Below are 17281 nucleotides of genomic sequence, written 5' to 3' on the forward strand. Positions count from 1 at the left end.
TTTGGTACCAATTTATTATTGTAAATTGTGATTACATGCAAGCAAAAGATTTGGCAGTATAGACCACAAGTGTCAAACCCAAGGCCCGGGGGCCAGATTCGGCCCGCCACATCATTTTATGTGACCTGCAAAGACAAATTGTCCATCAAATACGTGTGTCATTACTAGAATTGCAAATTGTCTTCACCTTTAATATATATATATATATTAATATTTGACCAGTTTTTACTGGTCTGATTTGAAAACGAGTTATTTGTCAGTTAGTTTTGTAGCTTTTACTGTATATAATATGAGGTGCTCATACATTTATTTGAGTAGACAGTCATAATGGCCCTCCAAAAAAAAGCTATGACTACAATGAGTTTGACACCCTTGGTATAGACTTTGCCTGAAAATGTAATGCTTTTCTTTCAGAAATGTGCGAGTGAAACCGTGTTAAAATGTACAAAAAAAAAAAGAAATCTATTTTTGCTTGGCTGTGTGCTGGGCACCCCTAAACCTCTGATCCTAGATTCGCCCCTGCTTTGAGTCTCTACAAATCAATCACGTTGCCACATTCAATATGGCGGTAGGGTTTACGTAACTATTTTGCGTCAAGCCATTATCTAGTTATATCTCCATGCACAAGTACACTTAAAGCCTTTCGCGACGCCAAGTACAGTGTTGAGCTGACGATGTTGTGAATGAACGAAAACGAGTGACGTCGACGGACTAATGTCAACAATGCGGCGATCGAGAGTAGGCGTTCCAGTCGAGTGTAACCAACAGCGGGAGACAGACTTGCGCTCCGTGCAGAAACACTGCAAACGTAATCCACGTAATCATAGCAGAAACAACAGGGAAGAAAATCACGGACATGTTTTTTAGAAGGTGAGACAAATCAAACCCACTGAAGAAAAAAAGTCGAAAATTGCAGTCGGGACGATTTAAATAGAGCAAAGCAATCCATCATGTGAAAGAACTTGATTGTGAAACGGATACGAGGATTTGATCGAGAAGGAAGAACACGGTAAGCAGCCATGCACACTTTCTGGCGTCTTTGTCACACTTCGACTACTATCTGCTGTGTAATTTTAATTTCCTCTTTGTTACAATCCAAACATAAGTAATCGGTGTAGTGAGTTACAAACAAAAATTCTAAGACACGTCAAATATAATTGGTGGAAGAAGGTTACTATAATCTTGAAGGTGGTGAAATGATTGGGTTGGCTGGCTCATAACGACAAACCCGAACCACATCCTGTTGTGTATTGAGTCAGCGTTGTGTATTTTCTACGATTGTGCATAATAGCGGATCAAGTGTATTTACTCCACGGGGGGGAAAACATTTAAAGACCACTGACACCCACCCCACCCCCCATGTTGCAAACACACCCTAGTCACAATTTCCCAGGTTATAATACTGTTGTGATGATTAGTTGGAGTATGAATACGATATATGCAGGACTGGTTTCTTTCGAAGCCGACGATCATTTAACATGATTGCAATTTTGCAAACTATTATCATATTCCATTTGCGTTCTAAAGACACTCATTTTATTCCTAGCCGATTTGGCTTATACATGGACTGCGGTTGCTCGTATTTGCTCCTACAGCCATGCGCTGTTTCTTTTTCTTCACCAAAAATAATTTCACTTGTTGTAAAGATCTAATTTAATTTTGAAAAACATATATTTTATGGGCCTTGTATTGTTTACGTGAGTAGGTCCTGAAGGCTTAGTGAGCTAGCCCCTTTTATTGTGTGCGTGTGTGTAAAGGGGGGGGCGGGGGGGGGTCCCTAATTTTAAATAAAAATCAACAATAAATGCAGGCGTGAAACAATCAAACATGTTCTAAATTTAAATAATATTCATCAGCATAATTAAAGATATATATTAGAATGAATTACATCACGGTATTTAATAGATATTTTATAGGAATACTATTTCTGTGCTTTGCTCTCCTATATGTTTCCCGGGAATATATCGTGCCCTAAGAAAATATTTAGCAGAATTTCTACGTTTATTTAAGTATTTGTTTAGTCCCACGATTGACTCGATGATGCGGTAATAATACAGCATTTTAGAATCGGCGTTGACATACAGTAAGGTATGCGCCTCTTTGTCTGCTGAACGTGCTACAGCATTAGCCATCAATCTCTCTCTCTCTCTCTCTCTCTCGCTCTCTCTCTCTCTCTCTCTCTCGCTCTCTCTCTCTCTCTCTCTCTCTCTCTCTCTCTCTCTTTCTCTCATACGTATATAGTTTGCTTTCTCTGTTGAATTATCATTTTAAATGCACTGTTTTCCAAGCTTTTGCCATTTTTGTTATGTTCAAACTATAATGCAATAGAAACTGGTCGATTCGCTACATTGTTCGAATTCCAAACAAATGTTCCTTAATGGCTTTAGTTATTATGGATATGTTCCGTTCCAGAATCAAACCATTACATGATTAATCAATATGAACATATTGTATTGAGCAGGCTAACAAGAGAAACATATTTTATTTGCATCAGAGACCAAAATGACCTAAAGTGCAGGGCCATGTGTCAACATTGCAGAAGATAAAGACTTTTTTTTAACTGTAATTTCAAGTGATTTACAGTAGATCTAAAATGTCTGCATACATTCACTGATCACATGAATCATATACATTTTGCATACATCTGAAAGAACATTCCTCTCAATCGTGTGTATTCTAAACTTTACTAGTATTTCTCTCCGCTTACCCATAATGCACCTCTCTTCATCTCCAGGCTGTTAAAGGCAGTGAAAGAGACCATTGTTCTGTCACTCTGAGGCAAGAACGCTGCACTTCTGACACAGGGTGGGAGAAAATCCCATTGTACCCCTGGAACATGCTTGAATCTTGGATGAATGTGGTATTCTCTCTTCATCCGTGGCAGAGAACATCAGACTGTTTGTGTTGAAATTAACGCTGAGCCTTAATAGGAAGAAAATATCTTTTGCATATATGCCCACCCCCCCTCCACACACACACAGTTCAAATAGTACAGTGGAAAACGCTTGAACAAAGCAAACAAATGATCAAAAGTTTTACTTCTCATTCTCATTGCTATTTTTCCAGAGCATGAGTCCTTCATGCATTTTCATAACAGTACACTCAATGTGCATGAGAATATTTGGTTCTCTCTACTCTCAGGTTCCAGGATAGCTAAAATTCTAATAGCTCTGCGTCTTCCTGATCCAATGACCGTGTCTACAGCCCTATCAGTCAACTGCGAGTCTAATTTTAACCTCGCTGTAATGTATCATGTGTCACCCCTTGCCATGTTGTTCATTTGTTTGACTCAAGGCTTTTTTTTTTTTAGGAGACTCTCGGGTAGCTCTGATAATGATGATAATTATGATAACGATGATAATTTGCACACTAAGAAGAAAACTAGCATTTAAAATGTTTCAATATAGTACTTTGTTTATTTATTTGACTGAAGGCTTTTTTTTTAGGAGACTCTCGGGTAGCTCTGATAATGATGATAATTATGATAAGGATGATAATAATTTGTGGACTAAGAAGAAAACTAGCATGTAAAATGTTTCAATATACTGCATAAACAAACTATTGTCCACACACACATATATGCACCAGTTTACAGCGCTGCATATTTTTGCATGTTAAAAATCAATTTTAATAGGAATAGTTTAGAACAAATATTTCTTTAAACTTTTTGCAGAGGCCTTTTTTTTTTAATATCTCAGTTAAGTACAGGGTGTCTATAAAGTACATAGTAAATATAAATGACGCTTCTGCAATTTTTGTGATAAGATCATCTAAATAATATCCCCGAAAATAATATAAATGAATAAAATAGATAGAAACCCCAGAAAATTTGTTAATTTTGACAGGAAACACTTGGACTGAGACCCTCAGGTTGTTTTTGACACAATGCAGCAGTTAGTGTCGGGCTGCCATATGTTGACCGCCATGTTTTCTTCTGCAATAAGCATACTAGAGTTGAATGAGCATCTCATCCTATTCAACTGCTGGAAGACTGGTATGGAAATGTTGACACAGAGTTGAGCGCAGCTCCAGAAACTTGTGGAATCCCCCGGAGAAGATCTTGGGCGGGAGACTGACTTGTAGTCTTGGAATGCACTCGGAAGAATCAGACTTATTGACTGAACTTGCTCAACCCTGATAAGCTCCCCCTCTTCCACTACAGCCAGTCTGTCTCACCTTTTTTCTCGGGGTGTCAAACTGTTGTGTGCCCTTCGTGAGTGTGTGATGGAATGCCACGGGAGGTGCGGAATTATTATTTCACATGGAACTCATTGATTTTCTGTTGATTAGGTGTCAAACTTAAGGCCCGGGAGCCAGAGATGGCCCGCCACGTTATTTTATGTGGCCTGCAAAGACAAATTCTGCATTGACTTTGTGTCACGACTACCGTATTTTCCGCACTATAAGGCACACCTAAAAACCTCCAATTTTCTCATTCCTTATAATCCGGTGCGCCTTATAGTGCGGAAAATATGGTAAATTTAAAAGAAATAGTTCTTTTAAAAAAAATTGAGACATTACTACCAATTTCAATTACCATTCTTTTTTTTTTTTTTTTTATATTTTAACCTTCTTTGAATATGTAAATATTACTGACAATGTCATTCAATAAATGTTTTCAAGCTAGGTTGGATGAGATGTTAAACTCGACATAACTATTCCAGCCCACCACTTAATTCAAGCAGAGGATGACATGTCAACAAGGAATGTGGAATGTGGTGCGCCCACAGAGACACAACATTAAACATAGTGTATGCATACAGCCAACATCTGTAGACATCTAGAAAGGGTGTAACGTGGCTAATTTGGGGTCGTGGAATGTTGGAACTAATTTTGACGCTTTCTATTGCACAAGTCAAATTTTTAACGAGAGAAAAAATTTCTCTGAATAACAAAATAATGACAAAATAAGCCTCTGCCATAAAGTGGACATTTGTGATTCAGCACTCAAACATTTGCCGTTTTACGTGGGCTATGCCTCTGCGTCAGCTATTTGCATAAAACTTTCCATTTGGTTTTTTTTATGTAGATTTCATGTTTTTCTTGTCTGTTTCACATATTTTTCAGTCCCTTGTCACGTTCAATCATTGTCTCAATAACTCCAAGAAATTAGTGTTCACTTAGTCTACAAAGGATTTCTTTTTTTCAGTGTGAAATTGCTTTTTTTACTTGCATATCAAAATTTAGAAACACCAAACATGATTTTAGGCTGACGTCATGTGAAAGTCAAAATGAATCATATTGACTCATACCAGCATGGTGAGAAAAGGGGGGGGGGGGGGGGGAGCTAATAAAAATATAAATGAGCAATTTCTTGTTTTTTTGCAAGATTGTTCAACATCATTTTAAAAACCAAATCATCAAACTCGTACTTGACTATATTTATTGAATAAATTTCATTCCCATACCAAATGACAGAGGCCAAGCAGTGAAGCAAGAGACATTTGAAACAGTCAGTCTAGTCTATAGATAACACTGTTTCTATCACATGTGCAGCGTGTTACCATATAAGACAGCAATATGACTCACCTTACTCACTGACCTACTATGTGGGAAGTCATGATTCATGCAAGCTGCATTTAAGATGGCGGGGGCCTAAAATAGTCTCAAATGTCGTCATACAAACACATGCGCGCGCACACGCATGTTCCTACCTTGCTTGTTCACTCACCCACACTCAGACATTGATAGGTTCAGCGTGTGTTAGTAAGAAATATGTTATTACTGTAAAGAGAGGAATATTAAGATGACTGGATGCATACTGAAATCTTTTTGAGGTAATGAAAAAACGTGTGCTCGTAGCTGATTTGTTCCTGACCTGATTGACAATGTTATTTTAATTTTAGTATGGCTGTATGTTGTCACAATCTGTCACTGATTTCAGTCTTCATGTCTTGCCTTAGCCTCAAGGATTTCGATATTTTATTTGATCAATACCAGTATCGACCATATTAATCACACTGAGATTACATCACAGATGTAAAAAAAAAAAAAAGGATCCTCACCATTTTTTTTTGGTGGTGGGAGCGAGAGAATCAAACCATATCAATAATTAAGATATGAGAGCCAGATAATCAAAGCATGTCAATAATTAATCTAAATCAATGATTATTTTTCTTAGGAAATAGAGACACAATGACAGCATCATGAAACGTGTGTCTTTTATGTGCTTTTATACAACCAAAAAATATCATTATGTAACATACGGTATTAATTTATTATTATGCCCATACTGTCAACTGAAATAATAAAAAGAAATATATGAATAAAATGTAAATATAAATAGTAATAGTAGGCATTTTGTTGTGAAGTTAGCCTATTTTGAGAACTGTCAGGACTGAATGATCTCATACAGGTGGATTTCCCCCCCCCCCCCCCCACAATATAATTTATAACAACTGCCATGTTTTAATTCCCTCAAAACATTTTTCCTCCATTATTTGATTACACAGTACAATATTGAGAAGTTTACAGGTGATATGCTTGTTAAATAAACTCATCCCTTCTGTTTTCAGATTGTTAGCGGAATGTCCGTGGATGAGAGGCCTGAAGCCCCCATGTATGTGTATGAGTCAACAGTTCATTGTACCAATATCCTCCTCTGTCTTAACGACCAGCGGAAGCAGGATATCCTGTGCGATGTGACTATCCTAGTGGAAGGCAAGGAATTTCGCGGGCATCGGGCCGTGCTAGCCGCCTGCAGCGAATATTTCCTCCAGGTGTTGGTAGGCCAGACGGAGAATGGCTTTTTGGTCAGCCTTCCTGAAGAGGTATGTCCAACAAATATGAATTAATTAAGATAGCATTATTATTGTTGATTTATCAATACCATTCAAAAGCCTTTGAAAGAAATACTGTTGATCTAAGTCCCCCTCCCTTACCTCACTGTTACGTATTTAATTATTTTTGTGTAAAATTGTATTTCGTTCAAGACTTTTTTTTTTAAAATGATGGCAACTGCGCTTACCGTATTTTCCGGACTATAAGGTGCACCGGACTGTAAGGCGCACCTTCAATGAATGGCCCATTTTAAAACTTTGTCCTTATATAAGGCGCACCGGACTACAAGGCGCACCATTAATGCATCATGTCAGATTTTTAATCTAAATCAAATAATTCTCCATTTTATCTTTTTTATTTCAACTTCAGACGCAAGAAATTACTTTATGATCACAAAATAATGATCCAAAGTCTTTTTGATTCATGATGCATAGTCTTCAGCGGGCCACTTATGATATATAAGGTGCACCGGACTATAAGGCGCACTGTCGGCTTTTGAGAAAATTTTTGGTTTTTAGATGTGCCTTATAGTGCGGAAAATACGGTACATTTGAGAATTTTTTTTTATCTTAAAATATGTGATTTTCAATGATCACATCCTGTCATATCACCTTGACATCTACACAGATAAGGTTTATGTACTTTTATGACTAAGACACTGCAGTGGCACAAAATGACCCTGAGACGATAATATGCATTTAATTGCATATGTCTAAGGACACAAAAAGATAACGCTGCAGACTGCAGCTGATAATACTAAACTGAAAATAGACCCATTGGTATGCTGAGGTCTTGTCCTTCTTCAGTGTTGCTATTAATAAACATGTTTGGCTACGGCATGTTGGCCAATTCCTCTCATTCAAATTATGATTATACTTTGTACGTTTCCACACTAGTTACTGCCATAATTTGACTAACTTTTCCCCAGTTTACATTCATGGGTGACTGTAATTCTATAGGTGGCAATAATTTGCTTTTTTTGCTTCAAGTTTCTTTTGATGAAATTAAGAATGAATGAATTCATTTTGTGTGGAAAGCATTTTATAGCTATTATTAGCATATCATAGCTAACTGTAAAATTGAGTTATTTCTGATAAACGATTATATAAGTATCCTAAGGGTGCCTCCCAAACAAATCGTTATTTTTCAGTTGATGTAAATCTGTCAAATTTATAAAGTTAAGTGCTTGTGGTTATTTTCAAAGTGGAATGACATTGTGGCACCACACCCAAGTACTCCAGACTGATGACAATTTCCCTGCTATTTTGCAGGTCACTGCCAAAGGATTCGTCCCGTTGTTGCAGTTTGCCTACACTGCTAAACTGTTACTCAGCAAAGAAAACATCCAAGAGGTCATCCGCTGTGCCGAATTCCTGCGCATGCACAACCTAGAGGACTCGTGCTTTCGTTTTCTGGAAGCTCAGCTGCGTAGTGAGGACAGCTTGCTGCACTGTCACAATGTAGCTGCTGAGGGCATCAACTCGGAGAACGAAAGCATGCAGTCAGAGACCGAAAGATCATCCTCTCCGACGATACAACGTCCTGATGATCTCGCCACCTTTCAGTTCCCCGGGGAGGATCAATTAACAATGACTGGTAACTTCACAGACGGACGATTGGACTTCGATCGACGCCGAGGATCAGACCTGCCGCGATGCCCTAAGTACCGCAAATACCAATGGGCTTATAAAAAGCACAATGATGATTTGTCTTCACACACCAGTACCTCAGGTTTTCCAAGCACAATAAAAGAGGGCAACATTAGTGGGGGAGTTACGGATCCAAACAGGTTGCCTTTGACAGAAATCAAAGTTGAACAACAAGTAGAGGAAGAGGCCATCTCATTGGACATTACTGATAGCGCGTCAGCAATGGAGATGGATAACCCCGCGTCGTCAGAAATCATCAAGAGAATGAAGTCGGCATCCTGCATTCGAGCCTTACTTAAAAAAGGAGTGGACTGCTCCAATCTGCCCAGTACACCTCAGCCACTATTTGCAAACAGGCTCGTTTGTCCCCAGGACAATGTTAACTCTCAGGGAGATCACAAAAAAGACTTGAAAGGTCTTGCTGGACAATTGAGTTGGTCTTTATTATCCCCAAAGAACAATGACAATTTCAGCGCAGATCTTAAATCCTGTGACGAAACCTGCAACCAGGAAGTTGAGCTCGATCGAGGAACTGTCATATTTTCCTCCGGGGCCTGCAGTCGTCTGGGAAATCCGGCACATTCTTACCCTGGTGGGAATTCTTTTGAAACGGAGCTTCCTGACCACATACCAAAGGGTCTTGGGGCTAGTCAGTCCCTTCCAAGCTCCCAGGCCTATTCTCCCAGCACCACCTCCAGCGAACCACATCTACTGTGCCGTCCACGGTCAAACACCAGCTGTCCAGTTCCAATAAAAGTCTGCCCACGCTCACCACCTTGTGAGACACGGACAAGGACATCCAGTTCCTGTTCGTCCTACTCCTATGCAGAAGACGGCAGTGGAGGCTCCCCATGCAGCCTGCCTCAATTTGAGTTCTCTTCATCACCTTGCTCCAACATGGCCCGCTGTCTCAATGTTGACCAGCAGGACCACAACGTAGGGGATGGAGTTTTTATCCAGGGGCAAAGCAACATCAAATGTGAACAGTCCTATGGCACCAATTCCAGCGATGAGTCGGGTTCTTTTTCCGAGGGAGACAGCGAGTCCTGCACTGTACAAGAGCGTGGCCCAGAGGTAAGTGCAAATTTGGATGTTCAATAATTCATAATAAACATTTAAAATGTCATATGACTTTTGTTAACCAACGTGTGTGAATTTGACAGGTGAAGCTACCTTTCCCTGTTGATCAAATCATAAACCTTCCAAGGAATGACTTCCAAACACTGGTGAAAATGCACAAACTGACCTCAGAGCAACTCGAGTTCATCCACGATGTGAGGCGAAGAAGTAAGAATCGCATCGCTGCCCAACGTTGCCGCAAAAGAAAGCTCGACTGTATCTTGAACCTCGAGTGTGAGATTAGAAAACTGGTGAGTCGATCTACACTTGTATCGGAAGGTCCCATGACATGATTTTTGAATGAAAAATAGTGGCAGCCATTTTATATTAACTATGATACACCCGTAATCAACCATGGCATCATGGGTTAGAACATTGATGTCAAACTCAAGGCCCGGGGGCCAGATACGGCCCACCACATCAAACCCCCAATCCAATTTATCACTGCGCCATACCGCCCCAATAAAAAGAAAATAGAATAAAAAAAAAAAAAATGGAATTAGTATTGCTTTATGTAAAATTTTAACATTTTTTTTGCAAATACAGGTATGCGAAAAGGAGAAGCTGCTTACAGAGAGAAATCAACTGAAGGCTTGTATGGGGGAACTATGGGAAAACTTTTCCTGCCTGTCCCAGGAGGTGTGCAGGGATGTCCAGCTAAGTCCCGAACAGGTTCAGTCATTGCACCACTACTGCCCAGTCCTACGCCCCACCAATTCCACCGCCAGCCATCACGCCGCCTACGATCCCAAGCCTTGTAACAAACCTAACACCACCAGCATCGATCTCTGTTTGGACTCCGCCACACCTGAAACAAACATTCCTGGTTCTCCAGGCCTTTTGGAGATCAACTCGATGGAAAACGGGGAAGACAAAGGTATGGACAGCCAATACATTAGCTTGTACACAGATTCAGGGCTGACCGTGGAGAAATACGGTAACCAGACGGTAACAGTTGATTTTTGCCAGGAAATGACCGAAAAATGTACAACTGATGAGCAGCCACACAAGGACTGTACTAATTAATAGTATTTGTTTTTCATGTTTGGTGTTATTATTATTATCATCATTATTGTTTTATTTTTTATTATTACTATTATTATTATTACTATTATTACTAGTAGTAGTAGTAATATTTAATTATACTACTCTGACAAACCCTCTCTTGGGGTTGTTGATAATACCCAACTTCTGCCAGTGTTGACAAAAAATTATATATTTTTATGTATTTATGTTTTTCATGATTTCTATTTTATGAACAGTTGACACGCTGTCTTAAAAAAGCGGAAATACTGTTCATCAAGTATTCCCTTACCAAAAGTGAGAGTTGCTCACTTAAGTCTTTACAATGGTGCTATGGCCCCGGCAGCAGCTTTGAGAGTCGGGCCGGGTTCATGTCTTCATGACACCCAAAACACAAAGAGGAACCTCAAAAAAAAATCTTTCTATATATCGCTTTTATTGGCATGGTCCCCGTATTTCTTCTCTTTGATTCGTTTTCATGTACATCCTCTCTCGCTTTTTTTTTTTTTTTTGCTGTGACACTTTTCATCTCTAGCTATTCAAAACTCAGGAAAAAAAAAAATCCTCAGAATGTTTACCATAATTCATGCAAAATGAGAATACGCATTTTATACATGGGGGGATGTTATCATGCAATTAGACTGTAAAATGTTTATGCAAACATTTTCTTGTAATTGTGTACAGGCTGTAAACTGATAACATTCCTTTTTTTGCCTTCTGGAGCTCTCTGTATCATTTTCTTTTTTTTTTTTTTTTTTTTGCTGGCAGATGCATATTTTCTCTCTTTAACCAGCAATACCTTATTTAGATGTTGTATATAGTGTGAGCATGATTAGTGTCAATGACTTTGAACAGATGTAGGCTTAGATGTTTTTTTTTTTCCACCAAGGATAGAGAAGGCTGAGGAAAAAAAAAAATCTTCATTTTTGCCATCTCATATTGTAAATATTTCCCTTCCCCCAACATGGTGGGTGCTCTTAATTCTCAGGAAAACCGCTTAACAGACATGCATATAGACTGAAAGACATATTTCTTAAAATAAACACGACAAAATTTAAGATCCATGTCTACACATACACGGAGACTAAATGTATGTTTTAAATTACCCGCTCTTCCCTGTTATCTAAGTGAATGAGGATTTTAGGAAAATTGTTTTGCTTTTTAAAAAGCAGACAACTTGAACTGTCTTTCCAATGTATTTTTTTATTTTCTATTTATAAACTGGAAAAGTCTTGTTTACCATTAAAGGTGTTATGACTTGAAATTCAACCTTTGGACAATTTAGCCCCAGTCTATAAAATTAATGATTGCAATAATTGCCTTTGAATTTAATGGAATTCATTCCAAAATTTGTGTTCTCCCTACAGTGGGAATATTTTTAAAAAATGCTTGCACCAAAATTACAAATCATGCTTCTACCCTTGAGAATAAATCAGTGTATAACAAGTTTGATGAGGATTAGTGTTTTTAACACAAACGGTGCCGCAAAAATTTGCCTAGTTTAACAAATTTTATCGATGTCCTTAATAAATGAGCAAATACACTTCATATCAGCATTTTTCACGAGAAAGGTGAAAGGGCTGATCACACTTTTAACACGTCTCAACTTAAATGAATAATTAAATAAATATATAACCACAAGAACTCGGCAATCATAATTTCTGTGAATATTTAGTCAAATATAAAAACTTTTCTTTTTACATTATTAGTTGTCAAATACGACTGGATTTTTGCCATGTAAAATTGATAGGACAGGTTTGCGATTGTGTGAAAATGTTTCCTTTCTCTTAATGGGATGAGTCAGCCGGATTTTGATGTATGGATACATGCACCTCCAATGTACAGTATATATATAAATTCAGGGGCCTTGACCCTTCCCTCAAAAGTCACCAGTGCAACTTTTTCACACTGATCTACCTGTAAAATGACTCGTACCTCTCATAACAGGTCAATGACTGTATCAACAAACTGCATCAGGTGTTTTCTACATGTTTTTTACTCAGATTCTACAGACTATTGTTTACTTGCAAGTTTTGGTGCATCATTTATTGGAATAACTTGTAGTTTAAATTGTTCTCATCTTTCTAATTTTGTATTGTTGTTCATTTTAAAATACTGTAATGTGCTTATTCGCTACGAGTATCATGAAAGTTTTTTTTTTAAATGGTAAATACAGTCACGATTTGACGGTTATTGTAAATATATTGTGAAAAGTTTTCTCAAATTCATTTTAATTGGCAGTGTTATATAACTTAAAGTACTGTACTTTTTTTTTGTCTTTACGCCATTTTGCTTGATGAAATAAACATGCATATCACTGCTGTTATTTTTTTTTTTTTGAAATTACATTTTCAATCCAGTCAATTTGGGAGAAAGCTCAACAAGTAGTAATAGAGAAAGCACCTTGACTCCATTTTGAAAAATGTGATTCATTGTGATAAAAAAGATTAATAAAACAACTAAAAAAAACAGCCCTGACATATCTGTGGTGTCATACCAAGAAGTTCCAAATATCTCACCTGATAGAAAAATCAAACCATGAGAAAGGCAGGTTTGTTGCTTTGTTACGGTATCTGTGTGGTCGTACCACGGTGGACTTTCTGGAATATCCCAACCAAAGGTTTCTTCAAGATGAAACAGGAAATAACAAAGGATCACATACAGGGTGGAGCACCATGCAAACAATGAACTACAGTGGGCTCAACTGAAACAAGAAGTACTTTGTGTTTGCAATCGCAAGACGTGCACCGCTGGAGCAAAGTCGGGTGGGGACAGGAGCAGGGTCGGGGGAGCCACAGAGTGTCTGCGCCGCTGGAGCAGGGTCAGATCCCGCCGCAGGTTTTTTTTAGGCCGGCGCAGGGTTGAAGAGGAATCGCTGGAGGATGGTTGGCAGCAGCAGAGCATGTGTCGCAGGAGCAGGGTTGGGTGGTCGCCACTCAGCGAGTGTCGCTCGAGCAGGGTCCTGTGGGGCAGCCGGAGCACGTGCGCCCCAGTATCAGTTTTGAAGGACGGCCGCAGGGTTTGACCCAGTTTGTTAGAAGGCGGGTGTGAAAAACTAGGACATGCATGAGGTGCGGGTGAGAGAGAGGTGGAGGTGATCAGCAGGCTGAGGTTCTGGAACAGTTGTGAAGTGTTGAGCGACCCATTGAGGAGGAGCAATGGTTTGGAGCAGGTGATGATGTCACTAGCTTGATGGATTATGTCTAAAATTGCTGGATCTGTGATTGGTCTGTACATATTGTCACCCAAGGAGCAGGATTTCGAACCAGAAGCAGACCTGACACGGATGTTGAAAAGTAAATGTCTTTATATACAAGATTACATAGTCTATATGGCAGAATAAAGTACAGTTTTTTCCATGTATAATGCGCAAAATTTAACTAATTTATTGTCCTAAAATCTGGGGTGCGCATTATACATGGGTACAATTTTTTTTTTTTTTAAATCCGGATATCATACGGAGGCCGCCATTACAAATGCGCTTTCTTCTCTGCTGTTCACTTTAAACACGTTCCATACGAACACAATGCTCTCGTATCAGACGCTTGCTCGATCACCTGCTTGTTTGCTGTCACAATGTACCCTACACAAATCCGAAACATTTCTTCGCTATCGAGTTTGCTAGCGCATGCGCAGTGATACTGACCGGCAGAATAACATCCGGTTGTTCCCAAAGATTATCTTTTTTCTGAAATAATTTTACGTTTACGGACATAAGTAGGAGTTAAAATTTGGGTGCGTACATTTTTCTAGCATCGACGTGCCATTTTTAGGGTGCGTATTATACATGGGGGCGCATTATACATGGAAAAAACGGTATATATGGCAGAATAAAGGTGATGTAATACAAGGAAAACATAAGGACTCCAACAACTGCATAGCACTTGAAATATCAATAAACCAGGTCACTATGACAGAACATTAAAAAAAGGACAAGCAAAAGGAACTACTTAAAGGAACTACCAGTCACAACAGCAGAAAAAAAAATAAACATTTCAGAAAAGTAATTAACAAAAGCTGAAACAAACTTTCAGAAAACAAATTACCGTTTTTTTCCATGTATAATGCGCAAAATTTAACTAATTTATTGTCCTAAAATCTGGGGTGCGTATTATACATGGAGGCGCATTATACACGGAAAAAAACGGTAAAACAAAAAAAGAGCTGTACAGTTATTTTGTTTTAATTTGTTTTCTGAAATATTCAAAACTTGGTTCATGGATTGTAAAAGTGGCTGCTTAAATACATTTATTCCTTGATGTGTTCTTGCAAAACATACTTTGGCAAATGCCAATCTTTCTTTAAAAGTCCACAAATGGGAAAATTTTGATGTTGACTAATACATGCATTGATCTGTTTCTTTAAGATCTAAGTGCCATGGTGATCTCGAGTTACAAAAAAAGAATAACAAATAAATGGATTAAATCAACTTCGTCCACTTCCACAATAACTTTGTTTTCCAAATTTATTTTTTCATGATGGACGACAGCTCCAGCAGCATGGTCTGAAAGAGAGGGGGGGTGAAAACATTATTACCAAACCAAAATCAAACTTAAATAAGAAAATCTTGTTATACCGTATTTGTATTTTTAAAAATTGGGTTAAACAATAAGAAAAAAACAGTCTGTACAATGATTTCCCATGTGGAAATTATGATCGCTGCCTTCCGTGACATCAACCAAGACATGGAGGGGAGGGATGTGTGGCCCTATTTGTCATTAAAAATGGGCGTTTTTAAAAACAATCGTTTTATTTTTTCACCCAAATGAATGGATAAGACAGAAAATACTAACATTTTTTGTCAACAATGAAATGGTTTTATCTCAATTAATCTTCATAACATTTGCTGGGTTACTTTAATGTACTATTTCTAATATATTCTCACCATGGACATTCTCCTCCCGCTAGATGGAGGCGGTGGAGTCATGACAGGACTCTCTTCCTTGTTGAAGTTCGGGGCCTCAGCGCTCATTCCGGTCAAAGAACTGTCCGATGGACTGCCCTGCCTTCCATCGGACATTCCTCGGGACATAAAACTGCTTTTTCGGGCTGTCGAAAAATGTTCACTACCTGGAGAATCACTTGTGTCACTATACACACCCATTGCACTTTGCTCTCTTAGTTTATTGCTCTGGGTTGCAAAGGTCTCCATGTGTCTGGCCAATGATGAAGCTTGAGGTCCAGTATACTGCAATGTTCCAGAATTATGAGGTGCATCTGAATCATCACTATAAGATGATTGCAAGGTAACATCTCGATTGTGTTGCCGATCCATAGCTCTTAGATGTGGCAAATTCTGGATGTTCGCTGATGGCTGATGAGTCTTGTTAGATACCTGGATAAGAGGAGCTAGAGAAGTGAGATTCAATGGCTCAGTTTCTTCACGAGTGTTGGACAAAACTGAGCAGGCCATTTGTGGGAGTTGCATCAGTCTTTGTGGAGAGGAATTTGGAAGTATGCAGACCTGCTGGACCATGGAGTTTTTCTTCGATCTGCAAATACTATCACTATCTCCGTATTTATAACCGTACAGACTCTGCTTGATTTTCTTCACCCCCAGATGGAAGGTCTCAAGAAGGTTGAGGAATAAAGAAACACCAGATATAACCAACATGAATACCATGAAAATGTTCTTCTCAGTTGGTCGTGACACAAAACAATCCACGCTGTTAGGGCAAGGTAACCTCTCGCATTTGTACAGAGGAGACAACCTGATTCCATAGAGAGCACATTGACCTATAATAAAACCAACTTCAAAAATAGATCTTGTTAAGATATGGAAAACATATGTTCGCAACAGAGATCCTTGAAGGGGAGCTTTCCTAACTTTCTTCTGTTCATCTAATTTCCGAAGCTCCCGTTCTATTCGCTTATGGTTGAGAACAAGGTCTGTGGTCTCCAGTTCAGCTTTCAGACATGTTTTTTTTCGGTGCCTCTCCTTATCGAGGGTCCTCAAATGATACAACGCATGACCCATGTAGACCAAAGAGGGTGAAGATACAAATATGATCTGAAGCACCCAATAACGGATGAGCGAAATAGGGAAAGCCTGGTCGTAGCAAACATTTTTACAGCCAGGTTGCTCTGTATTACAAACAAACTCACTCTGTTCATCATCCCAGACGTCCTCTGCAGCAACACCAAGGACAAGCATACGAAAAATGAAGAGGATGGTCAGCCAAATCTTGCCCACAATGGTGGAATGAATATGAACCTCTTCTAAAATGCTGCCCAACAAATTCCAATCCCCCATCTTCCGTCACATTTTTTTTTTTGCTGCCAGGAAAAAAACAGAATGTTCAAACCATGATCAAATAAAAAATAAATAAAATTAAGGTTATTTACTTACAGTTATCTGTAGTCTTTGCCCTCGTAAATAGAGGCTGATTCATCATTGTTCTCTCCCGAGAGAGAAAATAACCCTACTGTCCATTGCTTCAGACTATCCAGAGCGGTTGGGAACTAGGTCTCCAGTTTACGTTTGATCAATCAATTGCCATAATGGCCTGAGGTTAGATCCACTCTGCTACTTTTAACAGGTCACCAGACTGGAAATAGTACCCATCGTCCTGTCGATATTTAATGTTTACAGCCTCCTAACTTAGAATGGCGATTCAATGGGTAAGTGTATGTTTTTATTTTCAACTGAAACAAGAATTTATAAACAGGTATAAGAATAAATAAATCTTAAGAAAGATTAACGACACTGA

General features: G+C 38.8%; 2 protein-coding genes across 3 annotated transcripts; one reads left to right on the forward strand and one right to left on the reverse strand.

Annotated features, from left to right (window-relative positions):
• The first annotated feature begins 633 nt into the window (after nt 1–633).
• On the forward strand, nt 634–12893 carry bach2b (BTB and CNC homology 1, basic leucine zipper transcription factor 2b). Of its 2 annotated transcripts, none has more exons than XM_061270448.1 (5): nt 634–1009; nt 6516–6770; nt 8052–9503; nt 9593–9799; nt 10095–12893. In XM_061270448.1, exons 2-5 carry the CDS (start codon nt 6528–6530, stop codon nt 10572–10574), a joined length of 2382 nt encoding a protein of 793 aa, XP_061126432.1. In that variant the 5' UTR covers nt 634–1009; nt 6516–6527; the 3' UTR covers nt 10575–12893. The 2 variants fall into 2 exon arrangements, with proteins under 2 accessions (XP_061126432.1, XP_061126433.1); XM_061270449.1 differs by lacking the exon at nt 634–1009 and adding an exon at nt 5347–5777.
• Nucleotides 12894–15441: 2548 nt separating this feature from the next.
• gja10b (gap junction protein alpha 10 b) lies at nt 15442–17243 on the reverse strand. Its single transcript, XM_061270231.1, has one exon. The coding sequence runs from the start codon at nt 16822–16824 to the stop codon at nt 15442–15444; it is 1383 nt and encodes a 460-aa protein (XP_061126215.1). The 5' UTR covers nt 16825–17243.
• Nucleotides 17244–17281: the final 38 nt, after the last annotated feature.

The sequence above is a fragment of the Syngnathus typhle genome, linkage group LG22 (genome assembly GCF_033458585.1).
Source record: "Syngnathus typhle isolate RoL2023-S1 ecotype Sweden linkage group LG22, RoL_Styp_1.0, whole genome shotgun sequence".
NCBI classification, from domain to species: Eukaryota; Metazoa; Chordata; class Actinopteri; order Syngnathiformes; family Syngnathidae; genus Syngnathus; species Syngnathus typhle.

Bases quoted from the DNA above. Each gene is read 5' to 3' on its own strand.
- bach2b (XM_061270448.1), top strand. From the start codon at position 6,528: ATGTCCGTGGATGAGAGGCCTGAAGCCCCCATGTATGTGTATGAGTCA. The intron at 6,771-8,051 runs GTATGTCCAACA...GCTATTTTGCAG, and splicing joins TGGTCAGCCTTCCTGAAGAG to GTCACTGCCAAAGGATTCGT. The intron at 9,800-10,094 runs GTGAGTCGATCT...TTGCAAATACAG, and splicing joins AGTGTGAGATTAGAAAACTG to GTATGCGAAAAGGAGAAGCT.
- gja10b (XM_061270231.1), bottom strand. From the start codon at position 16,824: ATGGGGGATTGGAATTTGTTGGGCAGCATTTTAGAAGAGGTTCATATT.